The sequence below is a fragment of the Podarcis vaucheri genome (assembly GCF_965113315.1).
Source record: "Podarcis vaucheri genome assembly, chromosome: 12".
Classification (NCBI taxonomy): domain Eukaryota; kingdom Metazoa; phylum Chordata; class Lepidosauria; order Squamata; family Lacertidae; genus Podarcis; species Podarcis vaucheri.
In genome coordinates this window covers 45,543,124-45,560,278 of record NC_138750.1, presented here as the reverse complement: position 1 = coordinate 45,560,278, position 17,155 = coordinate 45,543,124, and the positions used below count along the sequence as shown (strand labels likewise).

General features: G+C 49.1%; 1 protein-coding gene across 1 annotated transcript in view; it reads left to right on the top strand.

Annotated features, from left to right (window-relative positions):
* The first annotated feature begins 2,429 nt into the window (after nucleotides 1-2,429).
* Nucleotides 2,430-17,155, top strand: part of KIF5B (kinesin family member 5B) — a 42,470-nt gene continuing 27,744 nt past the window's right edge. Inside the window, exons 1-2 of the mRNA XM_082193752.1 lie at nucleotides 2,430-2,631; nucleotides 16,547-16,634. Coding sequence (XP_082049878.1) covers nucleotides 2,506-2,631; nucleotides 16,547-16,634 — 214 coding nt within the window. The 5' untranslated portion in view covers nucleotides 2,430-2,505. The remainder of the gene's footprint in view (nucleotides 2,632-16,546; nucleotides 16,635-17,155) is intronic.

The following is a 17,155-nucleotide window of genomic DNA, read 5'->3' as shown; positions in this document are numbered from 1 at the left end:
GAGGAACATGAGGTGAGACAGGTTTTGAGGATGGCGAATCCGAGGAAGGCGGCTGGACCTGATGGCATCACTGGAAAGGTGTTGAAGGGCTGTGCGGATCAGCTGGCGAGGGTCTTTACTAAGATCTTCAATAAGTCCTTACACCAGTCTATTGTCCCACCCAGCCTGAAGTCGTCAACTATTGTCCCTCTGCCTAAAAAATCCACAATCAGTAGTTTGAATGACTATAGACCAGTTGCACTGACTCCAATCATCATGAAGTGTTTTGAGAAACTGGTGCGCCGTCACATTATCTCCTGTCTTCCATCAACTTTTGACAACTACCAGTTTGCATACAGAGCAAATAGATCCACAGAAGACGCCATCAATACCACTCTCCATGCTGCTCTGTCCCATCTGGAGCAGCCGGGGAGTTATGTGAGGCTGCTGTTTGTGGATTTTAGCTCTGCTTTTAACACTATCCTCCCCCATAGACTGGTGTCCAAGCTAGAGGCGATTTGACTCTCCAACTCCACCTGTCTCTGGGTTTTGGATTTTTTGTCAGAACGTTCCCAGAGGGTTAGAGTAGGGTCACACATGTCCACAGCCCTTAGCCTTAACACCGGCTCACCACAGGGTTGTGTGTTGAGTCCCCTGCTCTACACTATCTATACGTATGACTGTACAGCCATCTATTCCAGCAACAAAATCATCAAGTTTGCTGATGACACTACGGTGGTAGGGCTCATTTCAGGAGGGGATGAGTCCGTCTATCGGGACGAGGTGGAGCGGCTCTGTGTTTGGTGTGGAGAGAACAATCTGGCTCTTAATACGGCTAAGACCAAGGAATTGGTGGTGGATTACAGGGAAAAAAAGGCGGACATTCAGCCCTTGTATATCAACGGGGAACGGGTGGAGAGGGTGGCGGAATTCAGGTTTTTGGGAGTAGCTATCGATCAGGGCATGACTTGGAGCGCACATACCACTGCTCTGGTGAAGAAGGCCCAGCAGAGAATTTATTTCCTCAGACTTTTAAAGAAGAACAATCTGAGTGAGAGACTGCTGGTGTCCTTCTACTGAGGCTCCATAGAGAGCATTCTTACATACTGTATTTGTGCTTGGTTCTCCAGTTGTACAGCTAGGGAGAGGAAGGTGCTCCAGAAGGTCATAACCACAGCCCAAAGGATTATTGGTCATCCTCTCCCATCTTTGGAAGAACTGTACGGTTCCCGTTGTCTTAGGAAAGCAAATAACATCCTGCAGGATTCATCTCACCCGGGACACTGTCTGTTTGCACTACTGCCTTCTGGCAGAAGATATAGAAACATCAAGTCAAAGACAAATAGACTGAAAAACAGTTTCTATCCAAGAGCTGTGGCCCTTTTGAATGCTGTAACTCGTTAGTGTGACCTGGGAGTTTGATGGGTGTGGTGTGGGTGTGGCTGGAATGTGGTTTGTTTGGTTGTTGTTGTTGTCTTGCTTTTGTTGTTTTAAGGGATGGCATCCAATTTCGTTGCACTTTGTGCAATGTTGCACTTGTGTAATGACAATAAAGAATCTATCTATCTATCTATCTATCTATTTGCTGTATAAATATAACAATTTCCTCTAACAGGTTTATAATCCAGAATACTATTTTTATTTATTTGCTTATTAAATTTGTATACCGTCCTTCATCTCAGGGCTAGATCTCAGCATAAAAATGCAAAAAATACATGATAACAAACCCATAACATCTTCTCCCACAAACACATTTTAAAGGACATATCAGTTTATAATTCAGAGCATTGTTTTATAATCTAATAACACACAATGCAAAAGCGGTCAGGCAGGAAGAAATCCGAGAAAGAATAACAAACAGGTGCACGGCCAGCGCAGGATTCAATTTTGTCTGTTTGCTTTGCACCTCCCGCGAACTCTACTCAGCGCCTCGTTCCACCTTTCCCTCCTCGAGGCTCACGCGCAGGCGCAATCCCGCTGCCGCCCACCGGCCTCCACCACGTGCGCCTGCGCGCTCGGCCTCTTCGTCGGAAGGCGACGGAAGCTCGTTTCGGCTCGAAAGTCTGTTCTATATATACAAGCACAGCAGCTTCTTTTATCGAAAGGGCGGGGTTGGGGGGGGGGAAAGAAGGGCCGTTTCCACGCGTGCGCAGCAAGTCCGAGGCGGGGCGTCGCGCGGCGGAGTGAGCCGGCGGCGTTCTCTGCAGTGGGTGACGTCACCCCCTCTCCCTTGCCCTGCCCGCCCGTCCCGCCTCTGCCCGGAGAAGGGGAGGGCCCGGATTCGCCGGCTGCAGGCGCCGCCATGGCTGCCATATTGGAAAGGAAGTGAGTGCAGGAGGCGGCGGCAGCGGCGGCGGCCCTGGGCGGAGCAGCCCTTCCCCATTCTTCTCGGCCGCGGCGGGTCCCCTCACGGCTGCGACCCGAGAGTCTCCCCGCACCACTGCCGGAGGCAGGGGAAGCCGCTTGGTAAGGCGTTGAACGCCCGAGAGGAGGAGGAGGAGGAGGAGGAGACGGCTTTGGCCTAAGATGGCGGACCCGGCGGAGTGTAACATCAAAGTGATGTGCCGCTTCAGGCCTCTCAACGACTCTGAGGTGACTCGCGGCGACAAGTACATCGCCAAGTTCCAGGGCGAAGACACCGTCGTCATCGCGGTGAGTGCGAGGGGGACGCGAGGGGGGGCCGGAGCCCCCCTGCCGAGTGGTCGGAACCGGAGGTGGGGGCTCCGTGACCCAGCAAACTCTGGAAAGCGCGGCGGGGGCGGCAGTGTGAAGCACCTCGGGTGGGGGGGTGAGGAATTGGGTGGGGGGAGGGCGGAGGGAAAGCTGTTGGAGGGGAGAGACAGGGTGGGCTCACCCGGGGTGAGTGAGGGGGCGTGCGAGCCGGTGGTGGAACAGGGGCTGAGGGAGCAGAGGAGGGAAGGGCGTCGAAGTGGGGGCTCAGTGAGGACCGAGGGGCGTCTTGAGGGGTCGGGCGTTGGCTGCAGGAGCGCCCCCTCCTCTTCTGCCTCCCTCCCTGCGCCGCGTCTGTGAAATCTGTTGGCCGTGAGGTTTTGAAATGGGGGGGAAACAGTAACCTTCCTAATGTCATAATTCCAGCTGCTGGGTAAGGGAGTTGAGGCGCTCCTAGCGCTCCACACAAAAGCCGCTCCAGTGATGTTGTTGTTTTGCTTCGTGTTTACCCGGGGTGCCGGCTCTATTGCATGCATAAAAAAAAACAGATGCTGTAAAATGCACATTGCAATAGAGAGCAGTGGTGTAGCGGTTTCTCAGCCCCCGCCCTCCATCTCAGGGGGTTTGACACCAGCCGCATAGGAAGATGGTTTTATACCAAGTCAGGCCATTGGTCCATTTAGCTCAGTACTGCCTCAGCTGACTGGCAACGGCCCTCTGGGGCTTCAGACAGGAGTTTCTCCCAGCCCTACCTGGAGATGCTGGGAGTTGAACTTGAGTCAGTTTGCATGCAAAGCATGTGCTCTGCCACTGAACCTTTTCCAAAGAAATCAGCTGACAGTTATTTGTACTAAGGTTCTTTTTTTCCACCTTTGCAGTTAACAGGCTGTAAAATATTGAATAATGAACCTTGCATACACTGGGATAGTTGCCAGACTATAAAGCGGTATTAAGCAAGTAGAGTTCAAACACGTTACATATAGGACACTGGAACTGTACTAATGGTGGCTATGATATTGTAGCAATGTCATTTATAGCAAAACTTCAGTGCCACTATGAAAATAGGTGTAGGTGGACAGCTAATAGTTACAGATAGGTAGCCGTGTTGGTCTGCCATAGTCAAAATAAAAAAATTCCTTCCAGTAGCACCTTAAAGACCAACTAAGTTAGTTCTTGGTATAATAGTTAATAACTAGAACTCTCTGTAAGGTAAGCTTGACCTCCGAATGGAACTCACAGATCGATCGGAATACAGTACTTCGAAAATCACATGAATGGGTGTTTTACTGAAGGAAGAACATTGCACATGTTTATATTGGGAAGACAAACTTGTTAACGTAACTGAAATAGTTGTTGATGTTTAAATACTTTGGATAGAAGTCAGCACTTACAAAAAGGGTTTTTGTCAGAGAGAACAGTGACTTGATGAAAAAGAGTTCCATAGGCGAAACTCATGGTATCAGTTTGACCGCACGCATAACAATGTGCACAGCTTTTTTGTTTGTTAAGCATTTCTTCTACAAGACTGCACTTCCTTTTTTCCCTCAGACAGGTACCTCTTTAAAAATCCTGATCTTCAGCATGATGTCACACTAAGTCTAGAGTCCCATTTTAAAACTGACTTGATAAAAGCTTTTTTGTAGTGCTGTAGATTGTTTTTGTTTCAAAGCCCCACCCATCAGACATCTGAAAAACTAGCATGCAGCTCAAGCAACTAACTTGGTAAAACAAGTTATTGAACTGCAATATTAAATTTACTTTTCAAAACTTTAAAAGATGCTGGGCATTAATGTTTGTTTATCTTGATAAATTAAGCTTGGACTTAGAAAATGCTCAGCATGCTGTTGACATTAGAGCAGACTAACGTGTTAGTAATTGGGTTGTGTGTGTGTGTGTATGTATATTTGGGTTACTAAATAGTCAACAAACTGTGTGTGGAGACACACACACATATACAGAAAGCGTGCCATTATTGGCCAATCATGTGTCTCCTTTTACAATCTAGCATTCCTATTTAGAGGGTTTAATAATATCTAACAGGTTTTTCTTGTAAAATGAAAAAACTTGTAAAAAAAAAGATTTTAAGGCAGAGATTGAATGGCAATCTGTCATGGATACTTTGAGATTCCTGCACTGCAGGGGGGTTGGACTAGATGATCCTCTGGGTCCCTTCCAATTCTACGATACTGTGATTCTGACATTGTAACAGTGTTGCCAGCAGCCCCAAAATATCTGGTCAAATCCCAGATCATTGATTGACTTCAGGCACTCAGAATCTCACTCTCTGTTGCCCATCTCTAAAACAAGAATTATGGTAATCGTCAATTTGGCTGCTGTGAAGATGGACAATATAGTTTTTAAAGCATATGGCAAGCTTCCAAGAGATTAAACAATACATTGTGTCCTCCCCAATCCTTGGGCATGGAAGAGTAATTTCACCTGGGGTGTTCTTACCCAGATGGAATTCATGATATAGCGTTAAGATGATGAGTGATATGATGAGCAGCAGTTAAAATGCTGTTGATATTAGTGAACAATTAGTGTTTGAGGCCCTGCAACTAGGAATTGTGGTAGGAGTGCAGAGCCTGTGAGATGTGAGCTAGTAAGATACTGCTATACAGTGGTACCTTGGGTTACATATGCTTCAGGTTACATACGCTTCAGGTTACAGACTCTGCTAACCCAGAAATATTACTTCTGGTTAAGAACTTTGCTTCAGGATGAGAACAGAAATCATGTGGCAGCGGCGCAGCAGCAGCAGGAGGCCCCATTAGCTAAAGTGGTGCTTCAGGTTAAGAACAGTTTCAAGTTAATAACGGACATCTGGAACGAATTAAGTACATAATCAGAGGTACCACTGTAGTGCAAATTCATTCTTATTAGTCTGCTCTCCTATTTTTCCTTGTGTAAAATGTATTCAGCATTCTGCTGCTAAACATTTTAACTTTCCTGTGTTGAGCCCTGCTTTTGTAAAAGTACTAGGATTGGTAAATTAGGCTCCCAATGCCAGAGCTTAGTTAGGTCTCAAGAATCTGAGCAAACTACAGTTTATGGGTAGTCTTCAAAGGCAGCCCCATGTATAATACATTACAGAAGTCTAATCTGAATGTTACTAGAGTTTTCATATCTGTGGTAAGCCAGTCTATCCAGGAGGGAATCCAGTTATTGCACTGAAAAACTGAATTAATTGCAACCAGTTTAGCCTCCCATCCTGTAGACTGAATTGGGAACATTTTATCAAAATGGCTGAGTATTAAAACAGTCTGTGTCATTATTTCTGGTAGTGTTTTAAAGCCACAATGCACATTTTTAAGCAACTTAGATGGTTTTATTGTTCATTCCATCATTGAGACATTACAAGCTCCTCACAGGTAAAACCTATACAGTTTAGGCCACAGCTTTTCTCAAGGAGAGAATATATTTGACTATCATATTAAACCATAGTTTATCAGGACAGTACCTAGTCCCTTCCTGGACTTGTGCAATCTTCTCCCCACCACCCTGCAGCTGGGAGAAGGTGTGTTGAAGCTTTTGCCTTCACTTAACTGCAGATTGTCAAATCCAGTGTTTCAAACAGTGGTTAACAGCCATGGGTGATTTTCAGCAACCCAACTTCAAGGCATGGGGGTTATGACACAGACCTGGTTTGCATGTCACACTAAACCAAACTATGACTTTGGGTATGTGTGGGCTTCCAAATAGGAAATCATTATCACGTTGCTCTTCACTAGTTGCTATCCTGTTGTGCTGAGCTTAGTCACAACTTGGTTTCGCATATTGTCTGAACCCAGGCATGGGGTCTAGCTCTTCCCAAACTAATCATGAGCTGAACCCAGGTTTGTCTTGTGGCTTAAAACGTACAGTTTGACCAGGAGAATTAAACCTTGAACCTTGGTTCATCTGACAAGGTAAGATAGGCTTATTTATGTTGCACGAAACTTTGGTTTAGTTTGACGTCCAGATGCAGCAACAGAATAGTAGTTTGAAATGAGTCCTACTCATAGTTAGAAATAGGGAAGCCCAAGTACATGGTAGGTCTTAGTAGGCACAATGAGATCAGGTTTGTGTGTGCAAGATGGGTTGCTATTTTCTCCCATCAACAGAAATGCATGGAGAAAAACATCACAGGATGTGCTTATGCCACAAGCTAATGCCTTCTCTCTCCTTCTGACTCAATGTCTGCGCTTCTTTTCTATCTCTTCTAGCAGAGTTTCTGCCCCATCTTTGACATTTGGGTTAGCCGTAGCTGACTGTCTTTTGCTTCCCCCATATTGTCACCTGTCCTTTTTCTTAGTGGCTTAATCCTATTGTCTGTCTTGCTTCCACAGCACTTGTTCTCCAAATGGTGAGTAGGCTGGAGTGACTGGCTACTAGAGGAGGGAGATAGAATGGAAGTAGTAAGCTCAGCTCTGATGGGAGCAGAGTCAGATGGGAGAAACAGTATACTTGCTGTTGAGCTTCAAAGTATTCAATGAGCAAGTGAACCAGGGCTAGCGTGAAATATATACTACCTGCCATGGGTGAGCAGTCTATCTTCTAATTGCATATCTGTTTCTCTCAGATATTTCACTGTCTAATACAAAACTTGAGGCATGTCTTAGTCTTCCAAATCTATTTTGCCTTGGGTTTTGCATATCAAATTATGATGCACTTACATACTTGGCTAATAGTTTTCACACTGGCTTTAACGAAAGCTACCAGATGTTTATAGCACTTATCTTAGCAATGAGGGATTATTTAATGCCTTAATGGTCTTAAACAATAATTCAGGGTATATTTGATGGACTTTGAAATTTACATCATTTGTAAACCTTACTGGACAACATGAATTAAAAGTACATTTTAAGTAGGTTTAAAAAGGCAGAATACTGTAGCAGATTCCAAAAAAATGGTTGAAACTCTTGGACAGATATTCTTACTGCTTTCTCTGGCACTTTGTTTACAAACATTTAGCCATGTTTTGCATTCAGATCAACTTCTTGACATATTAAAAGAAGGTGACTTAAATGGTCCCTTCCTGGACAGCACAAAGGAGAAAAGATTTGTAAATTTGTATACTTGGTGTTGGGGAATTCCTCTATATTCTAAAACTTGGTGTGTTACAGCTTTGCATGATTATGAAAAAGATTTGTGGTGATACACACACATAGATGGATACAGCTGCAAAAACTCAACACGATTCTCAAATGAAAGGAAAACCAAAAGTCTGTTACCGTTATCTTCTTCCTTTTCAATTTTAAGAAATAAATATGGAGCAATGGGTCAGAATGAAATTAGATCAAAAGCCATCAACAACAACAAAATAATTAATTGGTTTAGGAAGGGAGGAGCCTGAAACAGGTATAGGGCAGGCTTCTATTTTTAAGCATGCTTGTGTTGGAATGGGAAAACATAGGTGCTGGTTCAATATTCATATGCAGTTGTAATGCTGTATGTTGAACTCTACAAGAAGATTACATTGCTTCTTATACCAGCATCTACTTTAGAGCAAAGAACAAACATACTGAGAAAACAAAATGGCATAAAGCATCTGCTCCAACTATTATTTCGAATTAGTCAGGATTAACACTTCTATGGATCCAAATAGCACTTTTACACAAACAAGCAGCGACAAAGTCAGAACTTATTAGCATATTGTCAGGGCTGCCACCCAGTCCCAGCTCACATAGGACCAAGTCCGCCAGCGTTCACTTTATAAGAGTCTTTATTAAGTTACAGGTTTCATTTCCGAACTGCAGCGTGCAGCTCTACACCTTCTGCCCTAGGTCGGCGAAGACCCGTCTGAGTCCCCGCCTCTTGCACACCAGCTTAATACCCTAGCCTTGCTCCACCTCCTTCGCCTCTCCCTACGTCTCTGGGTCCTTCTGCCCCCCTGGGCCTCCTCCCTTCTACTCTCCTCTGACGCTGACCCCCCTGATCCTTCTGCCTCCTTGCGGCGGGCTTTAGGACCTGGCTCACTCTCCGGGCTGCTTACTGCTCCAGCTTCCGCTGCATTTGAACTTGGCGCGCGCGCCCAACTCTCTACTTTCCTCTTAACCGTTGCCTCGCTCTCTGAGGAGGGCGTGACCACCCCTGACTCGTGCCCTCCCTCCTGCTGACAGCCTCCGGAACCCGATGCCTGGCTACCTTCCTCCCTGCTGCTCTCAGTCTTGAGCGTGGGTCCCGACTTCCAGCTGCTGCCGCTCTCAGTTATGAGCGTGGGTCCCGACTTCCAGCTGCTGCTCTCTGAATCTCCTCTGTTCCCTTCCTCCTGGGGTGTCCCCCCGGATCCCCCCCTTGCTCTGCTCACTGGGGCTCCCTTTTGGGAGTCCTCTGACTCACTGCTTAGGCTTGGAGATCTCGGGTCGTCATCATCACTCATTTTCCCTTCGGATTCCTCCCCCTCGCTCTCTGCTTCCTCCCTTCTCTGCGTCTCTGCTCCTGAACCCCTGACATCCATCCCCCCCTCGAAGCCCCCCTTTCCCCCCTCCCCGCTTTCAGGTGTGGGTGCTGGGTGCTCCATCATCACGGGAGGGAATGCCGGATACAGTTCGCTCCCCGTGGTTGGCCGCCAACTGAAGACCTCCGAGTCTTCCTCCTCGCGGTCGCCGACGTTGACCTGTTCCGCTTCCATCTCTGTACCGCCGTGCTCGAACCCAAGGTCCTCCCCGAACACGTCCATGTCAGTCTCTGCGTCGGTCGCTCGACCTGGCATCTCCAGCCACTTCCGGCGCCATTGCTCCTCCGGTCGATCGTCCCACCAATACGAGGTGTCTGACGCCGAACCCGCCGGCGATCCTTCTGGGGAACGGGTGCTCAGTGCGGGTTCCCCGTCCGAGTCGAATCCATGGAACGTGCTGGAAGAAAGTGTGGGCGTGAACAGCCAGTCGTCGAAGAAGCTCGCTGGCATGGGTCTGTGTGGGAAAAGGGCATGAAACTCGTCCTTGAGCAGGGGTTCCTCCAAAGCGTAGTCTGGCACCCAGCTATTGGCGCTGGCCCGGGTGCCCTCTCTGGCTAGGAGGTATTCGACTCCCTCTTCCCCCCATCTGGAGTCCAAAATCTCCGTGACCTCGTTGATGGGGTCTTGCTGCGTCACCCCTCGCGTCTCCGTCCGCTCCCGGAACGGACTCGGTGCCGTCCCTGGCTCCTGGAATCTGTGAGGTGCCTTGTAGGGAGTGAGCACCGACCTGTGGAACACCGGATGCATTCTGGAACCCTCCGGCAGCGCCAGTCGGAAGGCTACCGGGTTGATCTGTGCTTCGACTTGGTACGGACCAATTTGCTTGTGCCCCAACTTCTTCTTGGCTAGTGACCTGGTCGGCACTGCGTGGGCTGCCAACCAGACCCAGTCTCCCACTTGGATCTCTTCGCCAACCCGCCTGTGCTTGTCAGCTTGCACCTTGTAGGCGTGCTTAGCTAGCTCCAGCTGCCGTCTGAGTTGATCGTGTACCGCCTGCAACTCTGACGCGAACGCGTCCGCCGTCTGTGGTTCTCCGTCCCCCACTCTCTCCCGTCCCGGGAAGGTTCTGGGATTCCTCCCATTGTTGGCGAAGAACGGCGTCACCCCTGTGGACACGTGCTTCGTGTTGTTGTAAGCGAACTCGGCGAGCGGCAGGTAATCCACCCAGGTCGCAGGTTGTTGATTGGCATAGCATCTCAGGTACTGCTGCATGATGGCATTGACCCTCTCTGCTTGCCCGTTGGTCTGCGGGTGTCTTGCTGATGCCAGATCGACCTTGACATTTAGAAAACTCATCAGCTTCTGCCAGAAATTCGAGACGAACTGGCGCCCGCGGTCGGACAGGATAGACCGCGGCAGACCATGCACTTTGAACACGTGATCTATGAACAGTTTGGCGGTTTGTTCCGCCGTGGCCACCTTCGCACACGGAATGAAATGTGCCATCTTGGTGAACAAGTCCACCACCACTAGTACAGCTGTCTTGCCTCTCGAGCTGGGTAGATCCGTAACAAAGTCCAGGGCCACTCTCTCCCACGGTTCAAACGGCGTTTGCAGCGGTTCCAGCAGTCCCGCCGGTGGTTTGTGCACCGGTTTGGCCCTCTGGCAGGTGTCGCACCTCGCAACGTAGTCCGCGACTTCCCCTCTCAGTCTGGGCCACCAAAAGTCCCTTGCGACTAATTCCACCGTGTTTTCCGTGCCAAAGTGCCCGGCCGTGGGTGCGTCGTGCAGCTGCTGCAGTACCCTGGCGCGAAGTTCGTCTCCCGGCACGTAGATGGCCCCTTTACGTAAGAGCAAGCCGTCTCGTATCTGGAACTCGTCGCCCTTCGCCGTGCCCTTGTGCACCTCTGCCATCTTCGCCTGCGCGAAGGAGTCGTCCTGCAACGCCCGCCGCACCGCATCCAGGTCTACTGTGGCTGAAGCGCACGCCCACGCTGTTGGCGCGAAGATGTGCATGGCTGCCGCTGGCGTCGCCTCTTCGAGGTATTGCGGTTTGCGGGACAGTGCATCCGCCATGACGTTGGTGTCGCCTGGGACGTACTCTATTCGGAAATTGAAGTCAGCAAAGAACTCCGCCCAACGTATCTGCCTCTGGTTCAGGAACTGAGCCGTGCGCCAGTGCTCCAGATTCTTGTGATCCGTGCAGACCTGCACCGTGTGCTTGGCGCCGATCAGGAAGTGCCTCCACGCCTTGAAAGCTGCATGAATGGCCAGCAACTCCCTGTCCCAGATGGTGTAGTTCTGCTCCGACTTGCTGAGCTTTCTGGAGTAGAACGCTCCCGGCCTCCAGACCCCCTGTGGGTCCCTTTGCAGCAGGACAGCTCCCACTGCTCTATCGGACGCGTCTGTCTCTACCCGCATCGGCCTGCTGGGGTCGATATGCAGCAGTTGCTCTTCCGACGCGAAGAGACGCTTGAGTGCCTGAAAGGACTGCTCCGCCTGCTCCGTCCAGATGAATTTCTTTTTCTTGGAGCTTAGCGTGTCCGTAATGGCCGCCGTCTGCATCGCGAACCCCTTGATAAACTTGCGATAGAAGTTGGCGAAGCCGACAAACCGCTGGACCTCCTTCCGGTTGCGCGGGCTCTTCCAATCCAACACCGCACGAACCTTGGCGCTGTCCATGGCTAGCCCCTTGTCCGACAACTTGTAACCCAAGAAATCCACCTCCGTCGTGTCGAACTGGCACTTCTCCAGTTTGGCGTACAGTCTATGCTGCTGCAGCCTCTCCAGCACCTCCCGAACATCTTGGTCATGGGCTTGCTGCGATTCGGAGAATATCAGGATGTCATCCAGAAAGCAGACGCATTTCTTGTAAAGGAGTCCCGCCAACACATGATGCATGAAAGCTTGGAAACAGTGAGAACCGTTTTGCAATCCAAACGGCATCACTCTGTATTCGTAGGTGCCCAGAGGCGTGAACATGGCTGTCTTCCACTCATCGCCCTCCCTCATGCGGATGAGATTGTACGCACCTCGCAGGTCCAACTTGGTGAACACGCGTCCCTTGCGCACCGTCGCTAGTAGGTCGTCAATCCTGGGCATGGGGAAATCAGAAGGCTTGGTCATCTTGTTTAAGAGGCGAAAATCCACCACCAGTCTTTTTTGGGGCGTGTCTTTCTTCTTCACGAAGAAAACAGGACTGCCCCCTACTGCCCTGGACTCCCGGATGAAACCGCGCTGCAAATTGTGATCTATGAACTGTTTGAGTTCCTGTAATTCGTCCTCCGACATGGAATACAGCTTCCCTTTCGGCAGCGTCGCCCCTGGTAGGAGGTCAATCTTGCAGTCATATTGCCTGTGCGGTGGTAGCTTGTCAGCCTCTTTCTCGCAGAAGACCTCCAGAAAGTCTGCGTATTTGTGGGGGACTGCTTGCAACGTTCCCAACTGCAGTTGTGATTCCTCCTCCTCTCCCTCCTGTCTGGGCAGGATGCAGTGTTCTGCGCAATAAGAGGAGCCGAAGATCAGCTGTCTCTGGTACCAAGCCAGTGTCGGACTGTGCCTGTCCAGCCAACTCATGCCCAACACAATGGGCGTGTCCGACAGTCGGGTGACATTAAAACTGATGACTTCCCTGTGGTTGCCAAGGCGCATCACCATCGGTGGCGTTTGCTTCACCACCTGCCCCCCTAGCAACTCTCTGCCATCCACTGTGACGACTTGCAGGGGCAGAGTGGCAGGCAGTAGCTGTATAGCGTGCTGCTCCACAAAATCCTGCGCTATAAAGTCTGCGTTGCTTCCAGAATCCACAGAAAGCGGCACTTCGATAGTGACGCCATCGGGTAGCTGGAGAGATGCTGTGAGCTGCACTACTGGTTTGGGTGGGAGGGGGTCCGTGGGTTGCAAGATCGCTGGGGACTGCTTCACTGATGCGTCTGGCTGGGCCCCAGTGCCTCTGTCTCCAGCCAGACATCGTCGTTTCCCTGCTGTGGTTCTCCTTGCTGCGTTGCTGCAGTCACCATTGCTGAGGCTGCAGTGTGCTTGTGGAGCCTCCGGGGACACTCTTTCGCCAAATGGCCTGGATCCTCGCAGATGTAACACTTCCTGTTCCCTCTAGGAGGCTTCGCTTTCACTGCTGTCGGTGCTTGGGCTCTGGCTGCTGACTGAGCCCTTGCACCTCCAACCTCCATCGGTTCCCCTCCCCCTCCAGGCGGAGGTGTGGATTGCGCACGCGCTGCTTCTCTTGGAACGAAAGAGAAACTTCTCGCTGCTTCGCGCCCTCCACGTCCTTCATCTCTGCACCATGGACGTTCTTCCAGCCTCACCCCCACAGTCAGCGCCCTTTGGACCACCTCCTGCGTGCTTCGGGGCCTCTCCCCCCTTGCAATTTCATCCTTGACCGCAGAGCTTAGACCCTCCCAGAACAGGTCTCTGACAGGGGGCGAATCCCGGTCCCACTCTAAGGCACTGACCAGCGCAAAAAAGCGGGCGTGGTACTGCCGGACGCTTGCCCTCCCTTGTTTTAGTCCATGAATCTCCCGTCGGGCAAGATCCACATCAATAGTAGACAAAAAACACGCATCCATCGCTTTGATAAAGGCATCTGCATTCTGAAGCGCCGGATCTTTATCCCTCCACAAATTGCGTAGCCACGCTTTAGCATCCCCATGCAAATGGGATAGTATGAACCCCACTTTCTCTTCCTCATCTCTAAAGTCTTTTGCCAGCAGTTGCAGTGCGCACATTACGTCTGCTCGAAAATTGGGGTACTGTTGTAAATTCCCATCGAAGTGAGCCACAAGCCCTCCTGCTCTCCGTGCCAACCCAACCCCCTCCGGTCTGGGTCCTGGCTGCCCGTGTTTAACCCATGCTTCAAACCTGGCGTGGAGATCTCTGTAGGCGGCTGCCGCATCCTCCTCCCTCTTCTTGGATGCCAGTACCTCCGCGTTCAATTGGGTAACTGCCTGTTGCAGCGCTGCAACTGTCTCTGCTTCCGTCATCTCTGCTAACCGTCGTGAGCTTGCTCCCAAACACCGATCCCCTCCCCCAGCTGCCTCTCTCTCCGCTGCGAGATATCAGGTGTCCGAAGCTTTTGAGAGACGGGTCTTACTGTCAGGGCTGCCACCCAGTCCCAGCTCACATAGGACCAAGTCCGCCAGCGTTCACTTTATAAGAGTCTTTATTAAGTTACAGGTTTCATTTCCGAACTGCAGCGTGCAGCTCTACACCTTCTGCCCTAGGTCGGCGAAGACCCGTCTGAGTCCCCGCCTCTTGCACACCAGCTTAATACCCTAGCCTTGCTCCACCTCCTTCGCCTCTCCCTACGTCTCTGGGTCCTTCTGCCCCCCTGGGCCTCCTCCCTTCTACTCTCCTCTGACGCTGACCCCCCTGATCCTTCTGCCTCCTTGCGGCGGGCTTTAGGACCTGGCTCACTCTCCGGGCTGCTTACTGCTCCAGCTTCCGCTGCATTTGAACTTGGCGCGCGCGCCCAACTCTCTACTTTCCTCTTAACCGTTGCCTCGCTCTCTGAGGAGGGCGTGACCACCCCTGACTCGTGCCCTCCCTCCTGCTGACAGCCTCCGGAACCCGATGCCTGGCTACCTTCCTCCCTGCTGCTCTCAGTCTTGAGCGTGGGTCCCGACTTCCAGCTGCTGCCGCTCTCAGTTATGAGCGTGGGTCCCGACTTCCAGCTGCTGCTCTCTGAATCTCCTCTGTTCCCTTCCTCCTGGGGTGTCCCCCCGGATCCCCCCCTTGCTCTGCTCACTGGGGCTCCCTTTTGGGAGTCCTCTGACTCACTGCTTAGGCTTGGAGATCTCGGGTCGTCATCATCACTCATTTTCCCTTCGGATTCCTCCCCCTCGCTCTCTGCTTCCTCCCTTCTCTGCGTCTCTGCTCCTGAACCCCTGACACATATGATCAGATATTTGCTGACAAAAGGATTATAGTTATTTTTGGTTACATGGAATTCAATACAAAAAATAAAGGCCCAAATGGGCTGTAGTTTACCTACGCTCACATGGCTCTTTGTGTGAACTTGTCCCTTCCTTAGGTTTGGATAAAGTTGAGTACCACTTGTTTACTTACCTGGCAGGAGCCTACACATTTGGCTGGCCTTGGTATCCCAACATTGTTTTGGTTGCCATTCTCAACCATTGCAATACTGTTAACTGTATTTGTGGGGCCTTGATAGCCACAACTGCAATCAACAATCTGGGAATGACTGCAGAAAAAGATGCAAACCAGATCTAAACACTTGTTTTGTGTGTGTAGTTCAGTGAGTGTAATGGCTGTGAAGGCAGATGAAGGCTGCTGCAGATAGGATCTACCGGTTCGTCGAGACTACTCATTCCATCAGAACAGAGCCCTACTGCGAAGACTGTGTGTTGATCAGTGTGCACTGATCTACACACACAAAACAAATTCACGCACAGGCATCTTCCAACCCCCCCAAAAAAAACCCTATGTATTCTTTTGCTTATAAATCTATAAGGACCGTAACTCAGTGGTAGAGCTGCTGCTAGTCTTTGTAGACAGTTACTGAGCTGGATGACCAATGCTCTAATTTGGTATAAGACATCTTACTATGTTCCATATTCACAGATGTTGGCTTTCTCCAGCAATTGTAGAGTGGCAGGTGTCCAGGCATGTAAATAGCATAACTTTGTGGTGACAGGGTTTTAACTTACTTAACAGTAGACTGTATTTGGTAGTAATGCATAGTAAAACATATATTAATGGAAAGGATTTTGAATCAACGTTGCTGTTTATAGCTGTTTCCCTTGACGTGATTCAGTTTGTCAAAGTATTCCTCTTCTGTAACAATATAAGAATGCAAGATGTGATTCCGTTTTTAACCTGTCATGGTTAAAACTTTTTTTCAGACTTAAGTTGTGAAATTGTACTTCATCAGCTTTCTCCCTTATGTTATCAAAGCCCCATTGAATTCAATGAGATTTATTTTTGAGTAGATTTAGCAGGAATAACCCTCCCCAATCTCAGTGTGTTGTAGTCATTTTTAGCAGGGATCGTGTGATATACCTTTGAGGCTTATTTTCAGGCCATTTATTTGCTTGAAATTCAGCCTCTAAAGGTTTTGAGTGTGATCCAGCCAAATTTCAGTACTTAATAATATTACTGTTATGACTAAGGAGCATTAACAATTCCTTTTTTAAAAAAATGAAATCAGTGGGTCCTGACTTGGCTGGATTGTTCTTAATGCCACTCCCCCTCGGCAATACTTTTATTTTTATTCTTAAAATGGATTCCTTCCTCATCAGTTAGGGAATCTGTTTCCACACTTCACAGTCTTTTAGCACGGGGTACATTAATATCTCTGTTTGGTAACAAAAAAACCACCATTCAATATTTGAACAGGATGGTATTTCAAGAATATAGCTTCATTTTTGCTGCGGCTCTTATAGGGATATGAAAGGGCACAAAGCTAAAAGTGGGGATGTAAAAATCTGGTCTCTTTAATTTCTGACTTTGATTTTTATAGTTCTATTTTTGTATATTTTTCAGTCCAAGCCTTATGCGTTTGACCGCGTATTCCAGTCACACACATCACAGGAGCAAGTATATAATGACTGTGCAAAAAAGATTGTCAAAGGTAAGACGAGGCTTCTTAATTAATGAATCGCAAATGGGGTTGTTGGGCATAATGTAATTCATCTCGTATTTCCACCTAACATGCGTTTAAGGTACTAATTAAAATGCAGACAGGAAGATATTTATATAGTTCCGGTTAAAGAATGACATTGGTTCTTAAATCTCTGGCATTCTTCAGGCTTCATCCCCCCGCCCCCCATCTGTTCTATTTTGATTATTGTGCTGAAAATCTTGTGAACGTGGTGTGGGCTGAAGAATTGAACAGGGAGTAAGACAGATTGGCCTTCTGTCCCTATATCGGCTGAAAGTAATAGGTATGCAAGATCTAGGGCTACTTTGCTACATCTGGATATATCTGCTTATGGGACTTTGATATTGGCAACACATATAATTGTAAGATGTCTTTAGTCTTCCCAGCTGTGAACATTGTATTGTGAGGAGCAAGTATAAGTTCAGGCTCTTTACTAGTTACCTTGTTCTGGAGCTTTAGATAGGGCAATAGCTGATTCCCACCATCTGCTC